This window comes from Parus major, chromosome 1A, assembly GCF_001522545.3.
Source record: "Parus major isolate Abel chromosome 1A, Parus_major1.1, whole genome shotgun sequence".
Classification (NCBI taxonomy): domain Eukaryota; kingdom Metazoa; phylum Chordata; class Aves; order Passeriformes; family Paridae; genus Parus; species Parus major.
This window is the reverse complement of record NC_031773.1, coordinates 63,264,755-63,282,358: the sequence shown is the minus strand read 5'-3', so window position 1 is coordinate 63,282,358 and position 17,604 is coordinate 63,264,755. Positions and strand designations below refer to the sequence as shown.

At 40.3% G+C, this 17,604-nt stretch overlaps 1 protein-coding gene across 4 annotated transcripts in view; it reads left to right on the top strand.

Annotated features, from left to right (window-relative positions):
- The window catches only part of BCAT1 (branched chain amino acid transaminase 1), a 60,364-nt gene that overhangs the window by 16,664 nt on the left and 26,096 nt on the right, over nt 1-17,604 (top strand). For 3 of the 4 annotated variants that reach the window (XM_033514519.1, XM_033514517.1, XM_033514518.1), the window contains exons 3-4: nt 14,879-15,079; nt 16,249-16,305. In XM_033514519.1, the coding sequence (XP_033370410.1) occupies nt 14,879-15,079; nt 16,249-16,305 (258 nt within the window). The remainder of the gene's footprint in view (nt 1-14,878; nt 15,080-16,248; nt 16,306-17,604) is intronic. The other variant, XM_015629030.2, reaches the window with a different exon arrangement.

Here is a 17,604-nt window from a genome sequence, read left to right as displayed (position 1 = left end):
CTGTGAAGTCTTCTGAATTATGCTAAGGCAATTATTTCCCCTTCAGTTGTCAGGCTTTAAACAGATATGAAAAATTAATGCTGCAATAAATATATTGGACTCTTTGATAAGGTTTATTCTGATACTGGTCTCATTGAAAACAGCGAAGAATTCTTGAGAGTCCATGACTATGGAATTTTGCTGTGTAGCAACATATCATTTAATTTCTATTTCCTCATTCTTAGCCCTTCCCAGTTCTTCTCTTCCGTATTTCTTGTGTTGTGTCTCTCTGGCAATTCTCCCCAAGGAGGAAAATTCAGGATGACTTTTCAGCCAGAAGGTCTTATTTGAAAAATGTTGACAAAAACAGGCATGCAGCCAGTTTTGAAACCACAAGTCTGGAGTGCAAGGGTTGTTTTGTAAATCACCTTCAATAAATAGATAGATCTCAGTAGATTAATTCAGCAGAGTGTGCTGGAGTATTTGCAAACAAGAATTGCTTTACAAGAGGGGGCTCTTGTGTAACCAAACTGAAATGTGTCTTTCAATCTCTGAGGCAGTCCCGAAGGAAGACAGAGTGACAACAAACTCTGGTAGCGTTTGGGTCACAGGTGAGCTTGGCATAAACTAAAGCAGTCTTAAGGCAGATTTAATTATACCAGCAGTCAAGCAGGTGCCTTACCAAAGCTCCAAATACTGGGTGGCACAAAGTTGGATTTACTCCAGGTTCCTTTCCATTGATATTTGTGCGTCAGCCAGAATGGCAAATCATTGTAGTGGAGAGGCTGGGTGAGGGTAAAAATACATTAGCAGGTGGGACAGATGGTCATAAAGGGAATAATGCTAGGAAAAAGCAGCTGGCTCAGGCTGAAGCCTAATTTGTAAGACTTCATTCCTGCCTTATGGCTCTGTTTCTGAAGATTAGCTGCAGTCACCAGAGGGATAGAGATTTCTAGAAAATACTGTACCATGGGAAGCGTGTGTGTGAAAGTTAAGGTGGGATTATAGGTCCTGGTTGTACTATCATGCATTATAATAATAATTTTCAGCCTCTTTAACTTCAGAGTAAAATTAAGAAGGTAAATCTTCCATAAATGAAGAAAAAAGCAGCAGCAGAAATGAAAATAAAATAGCCTGGATTCATTCTAGGGAACTTTGCAAACATTTTTGTGGAAGACAGTTACAGTTAGAGTTTCAGAAACTATAGCTAATAATATTTCAAAGGCATCAAGTTGACCCATGGGGCTGACTGTGCTGAAGAAAGCTGCAATTTTGTGCCAGTGACCTAAGCAATCCAAGATTGTCAGAATGTAGAAAACAGGGTATGGTTTTGGTTAAAGCTTACATAAAACATATTGTTTACAGTGGGTCATGCCCAACATTTGAATGCCAGATTAGCCCTCTGAAGACATTTCTCTTTAGAATGCAGTGCTGTGCTTTTTAGGTGGTGTGAGCTGCTTTGAATTTTACTGCAGTTTCTGTCTGACTTTGAAAGGTGGAAAGTCCCTGTACACTGGGAGGGAATGCATGAATGTTTCCTACAATTTCTGGCAAGCAGTGAACCCTTCTGCTAGCTGTTCTCTATTCTCCTGGATTTCTTTAAAAGCAACAGGTCAGAATTGGCATTTCCTTCATCCTGACAGCTACTGAACTACCTTAATTTGACTCAATTCTGCAGTTAAAAATCTCATCTTGGCAGGTCTGATTTACAAGGCATTTAATGTATGGCATTTAGAGTTGCCACGTGAGCAGTGATCTTGGAACAGCTAAGAAACACTGAAGGAAATAATGATTATGCTACAGTTTCTTGTATTGTAGAATGTGCCAGATCTCCAGGATTTATCTACCAGGCTCCTTCTGCATGAGTGAAATCTTCTCCTCTCCCTCAACTGTTGTATGCGCTTATAAATATATTTGTTTATTTAACTAGCAGATGGTGATTTTTGACTGCACCTAAGCTGTAGTTTTTGTCTATTGACAAAATATAGAGCATTGGATCTCTGTGAGGAGGATATTGCAGCAGTGATGGAGAATACAGTCATCCTTTGTACCACTGAGTGTTTTTTTGTGAAGTTGAATCAAGAAATGCACGTATCTGGTTTTGTTCTTTTACTTGCATCCAATAATACCACAAAATAGCACACAATAATGTCTAAGGCACTTAATTTTTGTGCCTGAAAATCTGGTAGTTCCTTTAATGCATTCATTCTGCTTATGAATGCTTATTGCTGTCACAAGACAGAATGAATATTGTTTGGAGAATGTAGCAGTCTGTTTCCATATGTAACTCAGATTTGGTTTCTTTTAATGTGTGAATTAGGTCTGACTTGGAATTCCTAACACTTGGTGTTCAGAAACTAAAGGCATCTGTGGTGCCTTTTATTGCTCTCGTACCCAGAAAGATGATTTAATGTAGCCTTTTGTCTTGGAATTTGTCTTTGTTTTCCCTTTGAGACTGATACATGGAGCACTTTAAAAAGCTATTACTACTCCTATAATGTTTCTTTGAGTTTCAGTGATCTGAAGCTCTGGAAAAGTTGGCATCATAATGGTGCAAATTTCAGTTCTTTTGTTTTACTTTTTAACAGCCTATTTAGTGTGCCAAAGTGGTGTAACTTTTAAGGGAATTTCTAGGGAATAGTGGCTAGTTTGCTGCACTAAAGCAGAATGGAGTAGCTGCAGCTTACAAGTGGATCTGGATTGCGTTGCTTATGTGAAGACCTGTGGTGGCAGAATGAGAAATGTTTAACTGAGGCTTCTGTGTCTCAGTGTCTGTTTGTGCTGCTTTGAATATCTGAGTGCTCCCACAGAGTTTTCTGCAGACAGATCCAGCCTTCCAGGCTCTGAGCCAAGGGGATGTGAGCCCATGGCTGACTGGAAGCTGCATGGGCAGGTTAGTGCAGTGCTGTGCTCCAACTGGTGATCCCTGTGGGCATCTTGGACTTGCTAGATGAAGTACAGTTTTCTGCTAATATGCTTGCATGGCTTCCAGTTCAAAGGCATCTCACCTCTAGCTAGGTGAGGTGCTGTTGGATATATTGAATTTTCCATAATGATGTACGGTTTGTTATTTGTTTCTTGTGTTGCTGTAATGTTTTAAAGCCCAAGCTGTGAATTAGCTGACACCGTGCTAAGAATTGTACAAATATGAGCATAAAGATTGTTTCCACTCTGCATATATAAAACCCCCCAAAAAACTCAACCAAATGACAATTCTTCCACAGAATCTAAAGCTGTAGTGTATTTTACACTAGAAGGAACTGAAATTCTTTTTCCAGTGCAGGTTCAAATTTCCATTTGTGATTCAAATTGAGAGACTGCCAGTAGAAGTTTTACTTCACTGTGTGCCATAACCATTTTTATACTAAGTGGGCCTATGATTTGTGGTAAATACAGTGGGATTATAGGATTCCTTACTCTGGGAATTGGGTGAGAGAACAATCCATTTTGAGAAAACGGATTGCAACAAACAGTTTTCTGATCCTGGGCATTTTTTTTTTTTTAAGGAAGGATGAAAATTATTTTTTACCAAACTTTCTTGTTTCCCATCCAATGCAAAGTTCAAAGTATATAAAATACAGAGTAGTCTAATTTTTGAAACACTGTCTTAAAGTCTAAACTAATTGACTTTAGCACATTAGTGTGACAGGGTTAATGTTCCACTTCTTGAAGAGTTTAGGCAGTACTGAGCAGCTTTCCTCTGTTTCCATTTTATAGAAGCAATAGGTGAAGTTACTGACATGCTCAGAGCATATGGATCAAGGGAACACTGAAGTATTTTTGGAATGAGGAAATGCACAAGTACAGTTACCATATTACCTACAAGGCTAATAAACATAAAGCAATTTATATGATTTATATGTTTTCAAATATATATTATTTCCTCCCCAGCTTGTCCTCAATTTTTCATTTTCTAATGACATCAATAAATTATTTACCTGCCAAAGCATATGTGCACTCAGTGAGGCTTTTTGTCATATTGCAGGTTTTGATTCTTCAGGGTTTTTGTGTGTTAGGTGTGGATATTGGAAGAATCCTCTGCATTACCATTTTAAATGCTATATTAAACTCCATTTTAAACTTTGCTTGATGAGCAAAGTTTCCTTTATATTAAATTGTATGTGGAAAGATTTATTATAGAAATTTACTTATATCTTGATGCTGTGATGAGCAGTAGCTCCCCAGAATGTGTGCATAGAAAATCTGCTCTTGTATAAACTGTCTCGAAGCAGTAAAAGAGAAAGAAGCAATTCAATATGTGTGTGTGGAAGGGGATACAATAAGGATCTCCAAATATTTGGTGTCTTAGAACCTTGGCCATCCAGTCCATTCTCCCACTGAAAGTGGGGCTCTCATCAGCACTAGAGCAGGCCCTCTGTGACTTTGCTGAATGCAGTGCTGGGCTGTTCTCCTAAAGAATTCTTGTTTTCCTGGTGTCCAGTCTGATCCTCTTAAGCTAAAGCCTTGTCAGTCTCCATTTGGTAGGTCATCTCTGTATCACCTCCATGGAAGTACATAGCTGTAGCCACTCTTAGATCAGGAATGCCAAGCTAAAGGCCACTTCTGTTATTGTCATAACAATATTTAGCATGTCTGGGCTGGGCACTGCTTTAGAAATGTTATTCTGATTTTATCTTGATTTCAGCTGAATCTGTTTAGTTTATGTTATTGTCAGTGGTAACAAAACTATTTGCTTTTTGTGATGTGTGGAATAAAAAAAGACTGGTGAGTAATAAAACTGGTGAATCACTGTACTTTCATATCACCTGGTAATGTCTCCTAGCAGATATGTGTATGCTGCAGAATTATTTCAGGTGATTTACAATAAAATCCATTCCCTCATCTTTACGTGCCAAGAAGGAAACCCATTCCAGGATAAAGAGTGCTGAGTGGTTTCTGTGATATTCTGCATCCACATGGGCATGGCACAAACTCTTTTGAGTATTACTATTAATAGGTGGACCAGACTGACACATATATGCTGCTCTCATTCCAATTATTAGGAAAGAATTTGGGATCTGTGGCAGCTCCTTTCAGTTTCAGCTTGGTGGCAAGTGGTTCTGTGTTTCTCTTCAAGTGGGTAATGTTCTTTAAATAGTTGCAGGCTTTTAGCAAATAGATTTTCAAAGCTGTAATAGAGGAACTGATTGTCCCATTATCTGAAGCTGAAGGATTTGCAAATAAAGCTAATTGTCTTCCTAAAGTAAAAGGAGCTTTTAGCCAAGATAAAAGGAAACTGTTAAAAAACAGCCAGGGGCAGTTTGGCTGAGTTGATTTATATCACAAGAAAGTGATGCTTTATCACTTTTTTCACGAGGAGCTTAAGATGTGTTTGTAAAAGCACAGAAATTGTACTGGAATTTTGGAGACAGCATTTAGCTTGTATAATTTTCTGGATTTGTTTTTCCCAAGGTAGAGAATTGCTTTTAGCATGCAAGGCTTAGCACCAGTCAATGATCAAAATAAACTTATAAATTGACTCCAAAACTTAAAAAATCCATAGTGTTCATACCTATTTCCAAGATTTTTTAAATGTTAGTGTCATTGTGATATCATATCCCCAGTTTTGATAGTAAGTTTTCTTTGCTGATCACACTTGAATAGAAGCTACAATTTAGCAAGAGAATTAAGTTGGATTGGTTTTCTTTCCATAGGATCTCTTGGCCTTCCTGCTTGCTTTTGAAAGGATATCCTAATTTTCCATGAATTAGCAGCCTAGAGAGTTGGAAGAGGTTTATGTTAATCCTGTATTTAGTCCCTGTTTTTAAGAAAGTACTGAGTGGAATGAATTGGGAAACTGTGGCAGTTTCATTGGCAGATCAGACATTGAATTTCAGGGCAATATTTAAGTTTAATCTGTCTACCCTTTGTACCAGAAAGGGAAATGGAATCTGAAAAAGAGTCAGGTGTGGTTAACTGAATGTTTGAAATGGTTCCTACGATCTCTGTATAATACAGAGACTGTACCATGAAAGCATTTTATATTTCCAAAAGGTTTTGAATGCCTGCATTCCATGAATCCACTTCCCTGCATGTTTGCAAGTGTACTAAAATCGGGGTAAGAAGATTTAATTGCAACTGCTCAGGACTTGGACATATGAGATTATGATTCTATTCTTGGCTATTCCACACAACATGTTTGTGACTGGCCAGGCTACTTAGGCAAAATACTTCCAACTTGTTTGTCTCAAATTTAGGTTTGCACTTCCTTTCTTCGTTCAGCATGGCTACTTCTTGCAGAGAAGGTGAGATAAAAAAATCTTGGTTTTTGTTTCAGTTGCTTCATGTGAAATACAAATGATATTTTCCAATCCAGGAGACAACAGTGTCTTTAATCTTTGTGCGAAGATGTGTTATTGTTGAAATGTCAGAGACATCTCTATTCCAGTCTTGTGTCACAGGCCAGAATGAGCCCTCAGCTTGTGTTAGACTCAAACCTTCTCCCAGGCAAACTCTTTCTAAAAATGGAACATTGTGTTTATGCTACTATGCAGAAATCCAGTGGTTGCGAGGCAAGGAGCAGCACAGCATCAGGAATTGCATCAACCAAGCTGTCAGATCCTCGAGAAAAAGCAGTTTGTGTTAATACTGAATCATATGAATTAGGTAACTAGTTTATGTCTTCCATTAGTGTAGAATGCTCCTGGTTCTGTTTTTATGGAAATATTGGCAAATGTATGAACCTGTGAGAGGACTTCCTGCTATTATGGGATTGCAGTCTGTGTTTCCCTGAATGGAATTCCTTCTTTCTAATCTGATTCCCAGGTATATCTACACTGCAGACATGAAGTGCAGTTGCATGGCCAAAGAGGATTTTTAGAGTTTACTTGCCCAAAAGTAAGAGAACTTACAGCAGTGTGTCAGTGTGTTTTTCACTGCATTTAAGCCTGCTCACACTTCCTGATCACTCCATTTAGTTGATTGGAATAGCTGTTACCAAACAGAAGTGATTCATGGGACCAAAATACAGCAAGTACATCTGGTTTTATTCCAATGTTTAATAGTCTCATCAGCATCTTTGTGGTTTGAATTACATAGAGAGAATCGTATTTAAAATATTTTAGAGAATTTTTTGACAGAAGAGATGCTAAGTGACTGGTTTTTGTGGATCTGAAAATAGAAATAGCTGGAGTAGAGGAGGTAGACCCCACTAAAATCAAGTAGTTTCTTTTCTTAAGATTTCCTAAATATCAGGTGGAAGGTTTCCTTAGGATCTGTAGGAACCCCATTCCAGCATCTTTCTTAACCTTAAAAACATGTCTTTTGAAACATGTCAGTAGAAAACAGACTAATGAGTAATGGAGAAAAAAAGACCCAAACCTAACAATTATAAATCCATGTAATTTTCCTGAAGCAGAAGAAATGGATGAAGCTGTAAAGACCAAGTAGTTTTGCCTGTCCTACAATCCAGATTCCTACAAAGCTGGAAGAAAGGGTCTTGATTAAATGATCTCTGGATCAAATCAGTGGGAAGTTATCCAGGCAGCATTTCAGCAACATGGAAAAACTCTTAAAATTTAACTAGTGCTATTGAAATGAATGATATGATTTTAGGGCAAAATAAATTTATTTTACACTTTTTTTGTTATCTAGCCTGACTGTAGCTTTCCAACATGTTTATTTCCCTACTGTTGTGTTTTGAGGGCTTTAGAATATATTTTCAGCTGTGCTGCTGCCCTAGGTGCCCTTTTAATTCCTTTAGGGAAGAAGTTTATGTCAATTCCAACCACTTTCCTGTTTTCTTGTCAGAGCAGGTTTACTTCCCTACCTACTGCTTCAGATCAAACATTCCTGCATCAGAGATGGAGCCTCTGTCAGATCAGGGGAAAGGTTAAAGAAGCCAGCAGTAGGTTATGCTGCCCTCCTTTTCTTGCAGTGTAGCACAATTTCATTCTTTGGTGGGACAAATATTTGAGAAGTATCTGTTATGAATAATTTAGGTTAGATGCCTTGCAGAGGATGGACTAGACATAGTCCTTCCAGCCATATTTTCTGCTGTTTCTGTGACTGTCTCACAACTGATTCAGAGCCTTGACTCTCTTTTGCTTTGTCATCTGTTTTGTGGTTTATTACCCAATGTACAGCCAATCTGATGCAATGATTCCAGGACTCAGTCCAATTACATGTGCTAACATGTTCTCAGATGAAATTTCAAGGAAGCTTTATGTTGAAAGATTCTGGATATTTATCCTGGGATTGCGGAAGATTGAAATTTTGTTTCTTGTTTTTTGTTTGTTTTAGTGATAGCAGTAGTAAAAAAAGGGCTTTTTTTTCTCCTCAAATCTTATTATATATTGGCACACTCTCCATTCTCAAGCCTCAGGGTCTGTTGTAAATTTAAAATAGTATTGATGGTAAAGGAATTACAGGATATCTTACATGAAAGTTATTTTATACTTAGAGGCTGGTAATAGATTTCTAAGAATTTATTTGACTCTCTTATTTTTCTTTTTAATTGATATAATTCTGTGTTTGTATTATTTCTACTGTAGACTTTATTATTGTGATCAGAGCCATACAGGGCTTGGCTCTGTACAGAATGTGATGCTCTCTGCTCCAAGAACTAGCAGTCTTTTCCAAAGATTGTGATGGGAAAAGAAACAGGGCATGACTGGGAAATGAATGTAGGATCTCCCAGTGCTGATGAGCAGAATGACTGTGGTGAGTGAGGGGGCTGGCAAATGCCTGGTTCTCTGGTGCTTTTTGGCTGTGTGTGGGGCTTTCTCAGCCACCACTGTTCCTGAATTGGCCCAGGCTGGCAGTGCTTGGCCCTCTGGACTGCCATGGGACTGTGGGAGAGCCACGTTGGGCTGTGTGGTATTTGTGACTCCTGTTCATGTCCTGAGCAGCACTGGATCCTGTCTGGCTCTGGGCTGGAGGAGAGGCTGCTGTTGGTTGCCAGAGAGCCATGGGACAGTCCCAGTGCTGCCTGGCAGGGCCGGGGCTGCAGGTCCTGGCAGTCTGAGCTGGCACAGAGCTGGGGCACCTGCAGTGTTTTTCACGCTCTTTGTGTGACTTTTGTGCACACTGTTGCCTTCAAGCTGACCAGAGGTGCTGGGGCTGACAAGCTCTGAATTGTCAGTGGAGTCTGCAAGAGAAGGCACAGCAGCAGTTCCCAGATGGGGAAGCAGATGAGCTGCTGCTTGTGAGGATGAAGTGACAAAGGACAGCAAATGATGTCCTGGCAGAGCCCTAGTTCTGAGTCCTTCCTCCCCAAGACCCTGCGGGGAGATGGAGCTCCCATGCAGAGCACTGGATTGCTGCTTTGGCAGTAACCCCTTTTCCTCCCTGTGCTCCCTGCCTCCTGGGCAAAGGCACATTCCAGCATGGCAGCAGATCTGCTTCTCATCAAACTGCCTGACTGCTTGGTCAGCTCCCATGATGGGGGTCTGCCAGAGAAGGAGGGAAAAGTGTTGATCCCCAGCTGCCCCAGCATCAGGCAGATCCGGGCAGTTCTTGCTCTTGGGTCTGCCCTGTTTCCAGCTTCCCCATGAAGCTGAGGAGAGGTCATGGGACAGGTGACCAGGCCTGCTGGGGGCATCCTTAGGCTGGTGCTCTGCTTGTGCCTGATGTCTCATGAAAGCATACGCATCTCCTCCTGCACCAGTGCACAGAGTGTGTGGAGGGATCAAGTTAACTTTGTGTGGTGCCCTGTTTTGGATTTGTGACCAAAACAGTGTGGGTGGCACACCATGGTTTGAGCCACAGCTGAGCAGTGAGTGTACAGTGCTGAGGACTTTTCTGCTCCTCACCCTAGCACCAGTGAGCAGGCTGGGGGACACAGGATGCTGTGGGAAGGGGATACAGCCAGGACAACTGACTCTGCTGGGGATAGTCCACTTCTCATGTCTGCTCACAGCTGTGAGCTCCTGCTCCTCCTGCACTGGTGAGACATCAGGTGGCCGGTTGTGAGCCATCGTGGTCTTTTGCATCACTTGTTTGGTTGTGTTTTGTTCTCCTTATTCATAGAATCATCAGAGTTGGGAGAGACTTTAAGATCATCAAATCTAACTGTCAATCCAACAATATCACTGTAATCCCTAAATCACATTACCCGGATATTAAACAGTCTTAGCCCACTAGGTTTGGTCCTGTCATTTATTGATCTGTGGTATCCTAAGCATGATTCATTCAGTGTTCCATGAGCATTCCCAGTACCAGTGATATGAAGACCTGCACAAGCTTGGTTCCCACCTTTGCCCTGTCAAGCTCTCAGCCACAACTTGCAATCCCAGGCAATGCCCCAGGTGTGGGGAAGAGTGGCTGGAAAAGATGAAGGTGCCACAGGAACAACTGAAAGGCATGAAACTTTAATCTCTCAGGTCTGCTTCAATACTATTTTGTATAGACCCAAACTCGTTCTCTCCAACTCTTCTCAGCTATGCTTTGTTACCTTTCCCTGTTATAGTAATTCCTTATGCTTTTAGTAGTCTGTCTCCTCAGAATTTGTTCCATTGCTGCTCACAAGTGCAAGGACAAAACTAGTTACTTGATTTTGCCTGTGCTTCCTTGTTTGTTATTGCATGAGAAAGCCCTAATCTTTCCTAGCATATGCTTACAAATTCAACATAAGATAAAGAATTATTGCAGTTGCTTGTGATCTTGAATTAATCACCTAGACTGGAAGTCAAAGAGGTTACTTATTTCATCAGAGGAGATTACAGTCAGTCTCACTTGGGTGCATGTTAATGTTTTGAGGATCTCTGCTGAAACTTGCTGCTGTTGTTAGGTAACCTGTGAGCTATTTTACAGCTGGGGTTGCCAGGTCTGGTTTTACTCAATTAAGTGATAGAAATGCCTGGTCTAGCACTTTTCTAGTGTTTAGAAAAGTTTGGGTATGTCAAATGAGTTAGACCTGTTACAAATGCCCAGCCTACTGCTTATGGTTTAGGATTGTCAGTGCAGTGAGAATAACTGCAGCCAAGGATCGTTTGGGAAGGTACTGACAAAACGTGCTAGAAAGTGTAGGACAAAATATGCACTTCCCATCTGCACCTACCTGAGACAGCTGTCTAGGGTAAGAAAGGTAGGAATGCAACAATGAGAGTAACAGCTTTGGCCGTGGACTGCTGCCAGCTCCAAATCCACTTAAAGCTATTGCAAAGGTCGGGTGGAACAAGCATTAAACTGACAGCTCAGCCAGAGGCCCCAGAACGTCTTGTCACAGCCTTGATTAGAATTGACATGGACTAGCAAGTCCTTTAATTTGACCCAGCTCATAATTGAGAAGATCTGTTTTGATTAAATGATGAATTTTAGTTTCAAGAGGTCACAATATATCTTCTTTACTTGGGCTGGGTAAAGCTTTGCCCTGGAAGAAACTGCTTTGGAATTAATAGGCACTTTTAAGATGAGGAGGTTCTCAAAAAGCATCTATTTGGACCAGTGGCCCTTCCTGGGTGTAATGTAAGCCCAGAAAATCAACAGTATCCAATTGGTTTCCCTAGCACTTCTTTTTGCCTGCCATTTCCTTACCAGTGTCCTGGGCTGGAATGTCAGCAGGTACATCTTGTATGTGCCTTTCTGCTGTGACATGGACATTTTGCAGGCTCAGGTCTATGTCATTTCACTTTAGGCAATAGGTGCCCAATAGCTGCACTCAGTAGACCATGTGCCAGATCCACTTCTTTTTTTAATCTCCCTTTTCTTTTTGTTCAGCATTTGCCAGTTTTCCTTCCGGTTTAATGGTTTTATTAGGCAACAGTGTCAGGAGGTGCTTAAGAGCATGTTAGATAAACAAAGCAAGCAAAACACAAGCCTAGCTGAAAATTCCCCTTTGTATTGACAGTACAAGCAGTGGAGATCTCTATGGGTGCTAATGCCAATCCCTGATTCATCCTTAACATGCTGATTTTAGTGCTTGGCAACAGAAGAAAGTAATGTTTATAAAGGTCATAGGTGATAGCAAGGTAGCACTGTGATAATCTTTTTATGAGTGATAATCTTTTAATGAGTGATATTAACATAATAGGCATTGATACCTAATAGGTACCCTGGCATTTGCCACGTGGCCTTGCTCTGCTCCTCTTTTGTGGGTTCTTCTATGTGTTTAATTTCCCTCCTGGTGCTGCTTGAACAAGTGAAGCCCAAAGGGTTTGTGAGCCAGGTGAGATGTTGTGTAGGGTGTCCTACTTCTCAGGGACCACAAGAGATTGAGGTAATACTTCATGCAGACAACACTGAGGGAGAGAACACCCCAAGGATGATCCTCCAAAACCTCCTCCCAATGTGTTATCCTTCACAAAAGGAGACCAAATGCATTGCAACACTTGATGCTGTCTTGACATAAAAAACCATTTAGATTCTGAAAGATTGGGGTGCTGTTGCACACTGTTAATTTGCACTGCTTGGTAAAAAACTGAGAAAAAGACATAGTGGATAAAGGAAAAGAGTCCTAGGAAAGGATATTAAGAAATTAATGGCAAAAAAAGTGGATGTCGAGAGAGCTTAACAGGATTATAAGAATGAGAAAAAATTGTCCTTTTGCATTTTTGAATGATTGTTGCCCTACTGGTCTGTGCAGTTTAGCCTGTCTCTAAGGTCTTACCCAGGGTGTTCCTACTGGTGTTTGAAGGAATTGTTATGGGTCAAATGCTGTACCTGACACTGTTGACTCAGGTGTTGGCACAATGTCTGAAGGAAAGCTGGTTTCACCGAATTCTGAAGGAGGTGAGAAAAAGAGCAAATGGGATCCCTGGTCAGATTGTGCAGTTCCAGGAAGCTCTGTGGTCTGGGAATTGTCTGCTCCTTTTCTGGATGAGGGTCATAGTTTCCTGCCTCTCTAGACTTTCTGCCAAGGGCCTCAAACTGAAATGCAGTGAGTGTGTTTTATCACTTGTGACTGCAGCTTGCTGCTCCCTCTACACGTGCTTGTGGGTTTATGAGAAGAGCCAGGTTAAAGTTCTTTCTCATCTTTAAATAAAAGCTATTTGTTAACCCTGACAAAATTAACAAACTGTTTTGAAGTGATGCCTTTCAAGTAGTTGTGCTACCACCACTGAGAAAGCAGAAATAGGATTCATAAATACTATCAGCACACTGATGGGAGTTCTAGGAGAAGAGGCTTTATGTAGTAATTATGGTCCCCAGGCCAGTTTATTGTAAAGATAAATACCCTAATGGAAGTGACCTGAGATGCAGAAGCCTGGAGTCCAGGGAAAGCAGTTGATACCACTGGAAAAGGGAGTTCTTCAGAAGCTGTGATTCTTTGCAGAGTTAAACCCAGAGATCTAGTTGTGTTCTACATACTCACTTAAGCCCCATTGACATCCCTGCTTCCATGTAATTGTTTTCTTTAGCTGAGTCTTGCACTATGGATAATTGCAAACACTCCTTTGTGGCTTTTATTTGATCCACATCCTCTGTGATACATTTTTTCCCTCAAGTGTGATAAAACTGATAAGAGGTTCCAGGTAAAATTAGTTTCAGGATCATTAGGTGGTGCTTCTCCCTTTGGAGCATTCGCTGTCAGAAGAATAAAGGGAAGAGTTAGGAAAAGTAATTGTTGTTTCATCAGATTATGTATTAATTCAACCACACTAATGCACTGTAATATCCAGCCAAGCCTTATAATTTGAGATAGTTGAAACAAGCTTTTAGCTATTCATGTGCTCCTGCTCTAAGTTAATTTCACATCTAAACCATTAAGCAAAAAAAAAACTCCAGCCAAACCTAAATCAAAACAACTAATTAATAAGAAACAGGTCTTTCTTTATTAAAAACATCTTGAAAACCAGGTTGTTTACAGAGACGTGGGTGCACGTGTTCTGTTTCAAAAGCTTGGGACTGATTTTGTCTCATTTTGCAAAATGTGTGCAGGGGGTGAGAAGTCCAAGACACTGATTACCTCTTGCAGAAGCACCTTTTTAGAGTATTTACAAATCATTTGATCAGTTTTCTGGACTACATCTGTTCCAGTCTATTCCATATGCACCCAGCACAGAGGAGCAGGACTTCACTTGGGGGTCTGTAATAAGGGACAGTCTTCCTGTCTTTAGGAAGAAAGACAACAGGAAGGAAAATGGAGCTTTGAATGTGATTCTTTGAATTCTTCCTTGCCTCTGAGCAGCACGGTTTAAATGTTCAGATGGCAGAGGAAGAGAAGGGAGAGGGTGAGTCAAGGCTCTGCCTATTTTGTAGCCCTCTCTAGTTGTGAATAAATGGGAGTGACATGCCAGAGATCTGCATTTCTTATTTCCCTGCTGTTGTCTAGGATGATTCACACCACAGGAGCTACCATAAAAATATTAACTTTTTAAAACCAAAACCAGTACAAAACCCTGTGGCACATGTCTACTGCTGGCTAGTTGTGGCTTATAAGTGAGAGTCTCTGCAGTCCCTCATGCAGGGAAGCATTTAAACTTCTTTGTTATTGAGCTCTTTCTAGGATAATAAGTATGTGAATGAGCAAGTTACTGTGGCATAAGTAACCTGCTGACTGCTATCTCTGATCTCTCACATTGGTTTTATGTATTAAAGGAAAATCAGCATAACATCTACATAGTTGTGGTGGTGATTAATTTCCAATGATCAGCTTCTATTCTGAGGTACAGCAATTAGGTCTTTTTGGAACTTGTACAGGGATGTTAACCTAAGTGTCCAAGGGGTTTCATGTGTTAATTTTCTGGTTTTGTACCTTGTACTGCTTATTTTACTTAATTCTTAAACAGAATTTCAAAATATGTTACTTCTTGTATAACAGCACTGTGTATGTTTGTGTGCACTTTATGAATATTTTGCCAGCTACTTAGAGGTTAATTGCTTTTAACCATAATATCATTAAATAACCCTACAGAGAAAATATTAAGGCTTGTCCTTGTTTACTGGTGCAGAATATTTTTAGATCAGTCTGACTTCATTATTTTGATACACTTCATTTTTTGTCTCCGTGTTCCTTCAGGCTTCCGACTTGATTATCACCCCAGCTACAACCTTCAAGGAAAAGCCAGACCCCACTGGTTTGGTATTTGGAACCGTGTTCACTGATAATATGCTGACAATTGAATGGTCCTTGGCTTCAGGATGGGAGAAACCCTATATTAAGCCACTAGAGAACCTCTCATTACATCCAGCCTCCTCAGCCCTGCATTACGCTATAGAAGTGAGTAGTAAATTGATTTGGAAACCACCATTTTGTTTTATTAACTCTCGAAGCCACAGCTTCGTAATACAAGGACTATTACTGTCTTAAGTTCATTAGTATTGAGTTACATCTTGTTTTGCTAGCTGGTGTTCCACAATAATTGCATTATTTACAACAGGGTTATGTGTAACACAGAAGCAATTGTGGCCAGGGGATTCCAGCACATTTAAAGTCCTAGCCTGGGGAAGGTGAGCTCTTTCTTGTGCGGTGATAAATTTATTGAAAAACCATTCTTGTTCACTGTGAGACAATGTGTTGGTCCAGTTACTGTCTCTGATATGGCAGTACAGGACTGTGTGAAACCATGAGATTCTCAGAGTAGCTTTAATTTGGGAACTGAATACGGACTTTGTAAAAGTTGCATGAAGCTGGTTTAAAGGTTGGTAGCTTGGATTGCAGGACAGATTAGACAGGTGCTTGTTTGAAACTCTGAACAAGTCCCTCGAGCTTAGAACTAGATCTGATGCACTCAGTGTATACAAGTGTGTTTAAGGAGAGAACATACAGTGAGGAACTTTGGGAAGTGGAATGTTAAGTCGGAAACCAGCGTGGTTAAAGTTTCCGTGCTTAGCTGATTACTGCCTAAAGCTGCCTTTTGTGCCTTCAGAGCAGCTTTGGCTGTACTCACACCTGTGTGGGAACCCCAGCAGGGCACAGACCCTGAAATGGAAGCCCGCTTCTCCCACTTCTGGATTGGTGGGAGTGTCTCTCCCACTGAAGTGTGGGGAGTTGCTTATGCTGCTTCTATTATTTCTTATATTTTTCCTTTTTAAAATTTTTTTTTGTATTTTAACCACTGGTATAAGGGAAGCTTTCCCTGCTAGTTGTCCCTGAGCTCCTGCCTCCACCATTTTTATTTTGGCTGATTTTTTTCTCATCTGATCACCAAGCCTCCAGAGGTCCTGTGTGAATTACAACAGGTCCCTGTGACTGAGGCTGCAGCTCTTGATCTGCCCAAGAAGTAAGAAACCACGCTGGAGTCCCGAATCTGTATTTCATTCTTAGTAGCATATTGCTTTAATGCTCGGCCTCTGGCCTGGTCTGAAATCATTGCTAATATGAATATGCTCTTTTTTATTTCCATTTTTTTTTATTCTTTTACCCTTATTGCATCACGTTTCCTCTAGCCAAGAGGACAGACAGAGGAGAATCTGGTGTCATTGCTGTGGCTCAATGAATACACAGTGGGTATAATAAAAGTGATGGATTTGGCATTCCCTTCCCTTTCTCCTTGCCCTTCATGATGCAGTGTGGTAATCTGGATCTGCAGAACTCCAGATCCAGCTCCCTTGATGTACAGATGTCCGATAATACTGTTTTCACACCACTGTAGCAACCAACCATCAAGCAACCACAGCAGTTGCTTTCATTAAAGCTGAACATTTCTGGAACACATCACTGTCTCCCTTTTTAATGAGTGAAAGGTTTTACTGAGCTCTGGAAGATAAAAAGTATTTCTTTTTGGAGAAAAAGATTTAACACCTTGAGAAGGCTTTGTGTTTCAGTAATGATGATTCTTACTTCTGTCAAACCATTGATCAGATCTTAGTAGTGGCATTCCTCCCTTTTCCCTCTCATTAAAAGTTCTGTGAATGTGTTTGGGAGAAGGGTGGTGGGGGAAAAAATGTGTTCTGTGATAAAAAAGTAACATTCCAACAATGTGCTATCAGTTAGTAACTGGCCCATAAAAATCATAGCAAAGTATCAGCCAATTGACCAGTTACATCCTTAATTAAGAGGTTTTGTTTTTTTTTTTCTTGTGGCTACAATGTCTACCCTAGGACCAGCTTCTCTTTCAAAATTGTGCCAAGCTTTTACTATGGTTGGCATTGCCAGAGGACTAAGATAAGTTTTGATGGCAAAAAGTTCTGGGTTCTAATTCTGGTTCTGCTACATAATTGGCACACAGCCTGAGGAATATTGTTGGGCTGCAAACCAGTTATAACCCAATTAAAATTTGTCATGTGGACTGCACACAAGCTTTCTAAAGATTGCATTTCACTGATCCTTATTGAAAAATATAATAGAATTTGATAACAGTGAAAAACTGAAATACTCTGTTAAAAGTATTTGTGCACAAATACAGGATTATCTTTTCCAAATAAAAAAGCTGCAAATGTAGACTTCCAACCACATAGGATGCAGTTCCAGACACTTTTTGTGGAACAGTCAGAGGAGAAGCCTGAGGAGACTGGCAGCAGTGATGCAGTTAAATTCATAGAACTTACACTGAAATTAATATACAAAAAAATGCTTTAGGAGATAAAATTCTAAGAATCTATTGTCTATAAGCAACCATTTAATGCTTAATCTAAAGAAGACTTATGTATATGTATATATTAGTGTGAGCTTATAAAACTAATGTGTTTTCCAGTTTAACCAGTAATTACCAATCTGTAACTGAAAATAATTGGATATTTGGTGGGTGTGTTTTTTGATGTGGTTAGGAGATGCTGCAGGGCATTTTTCTGGGAGGGCATTGA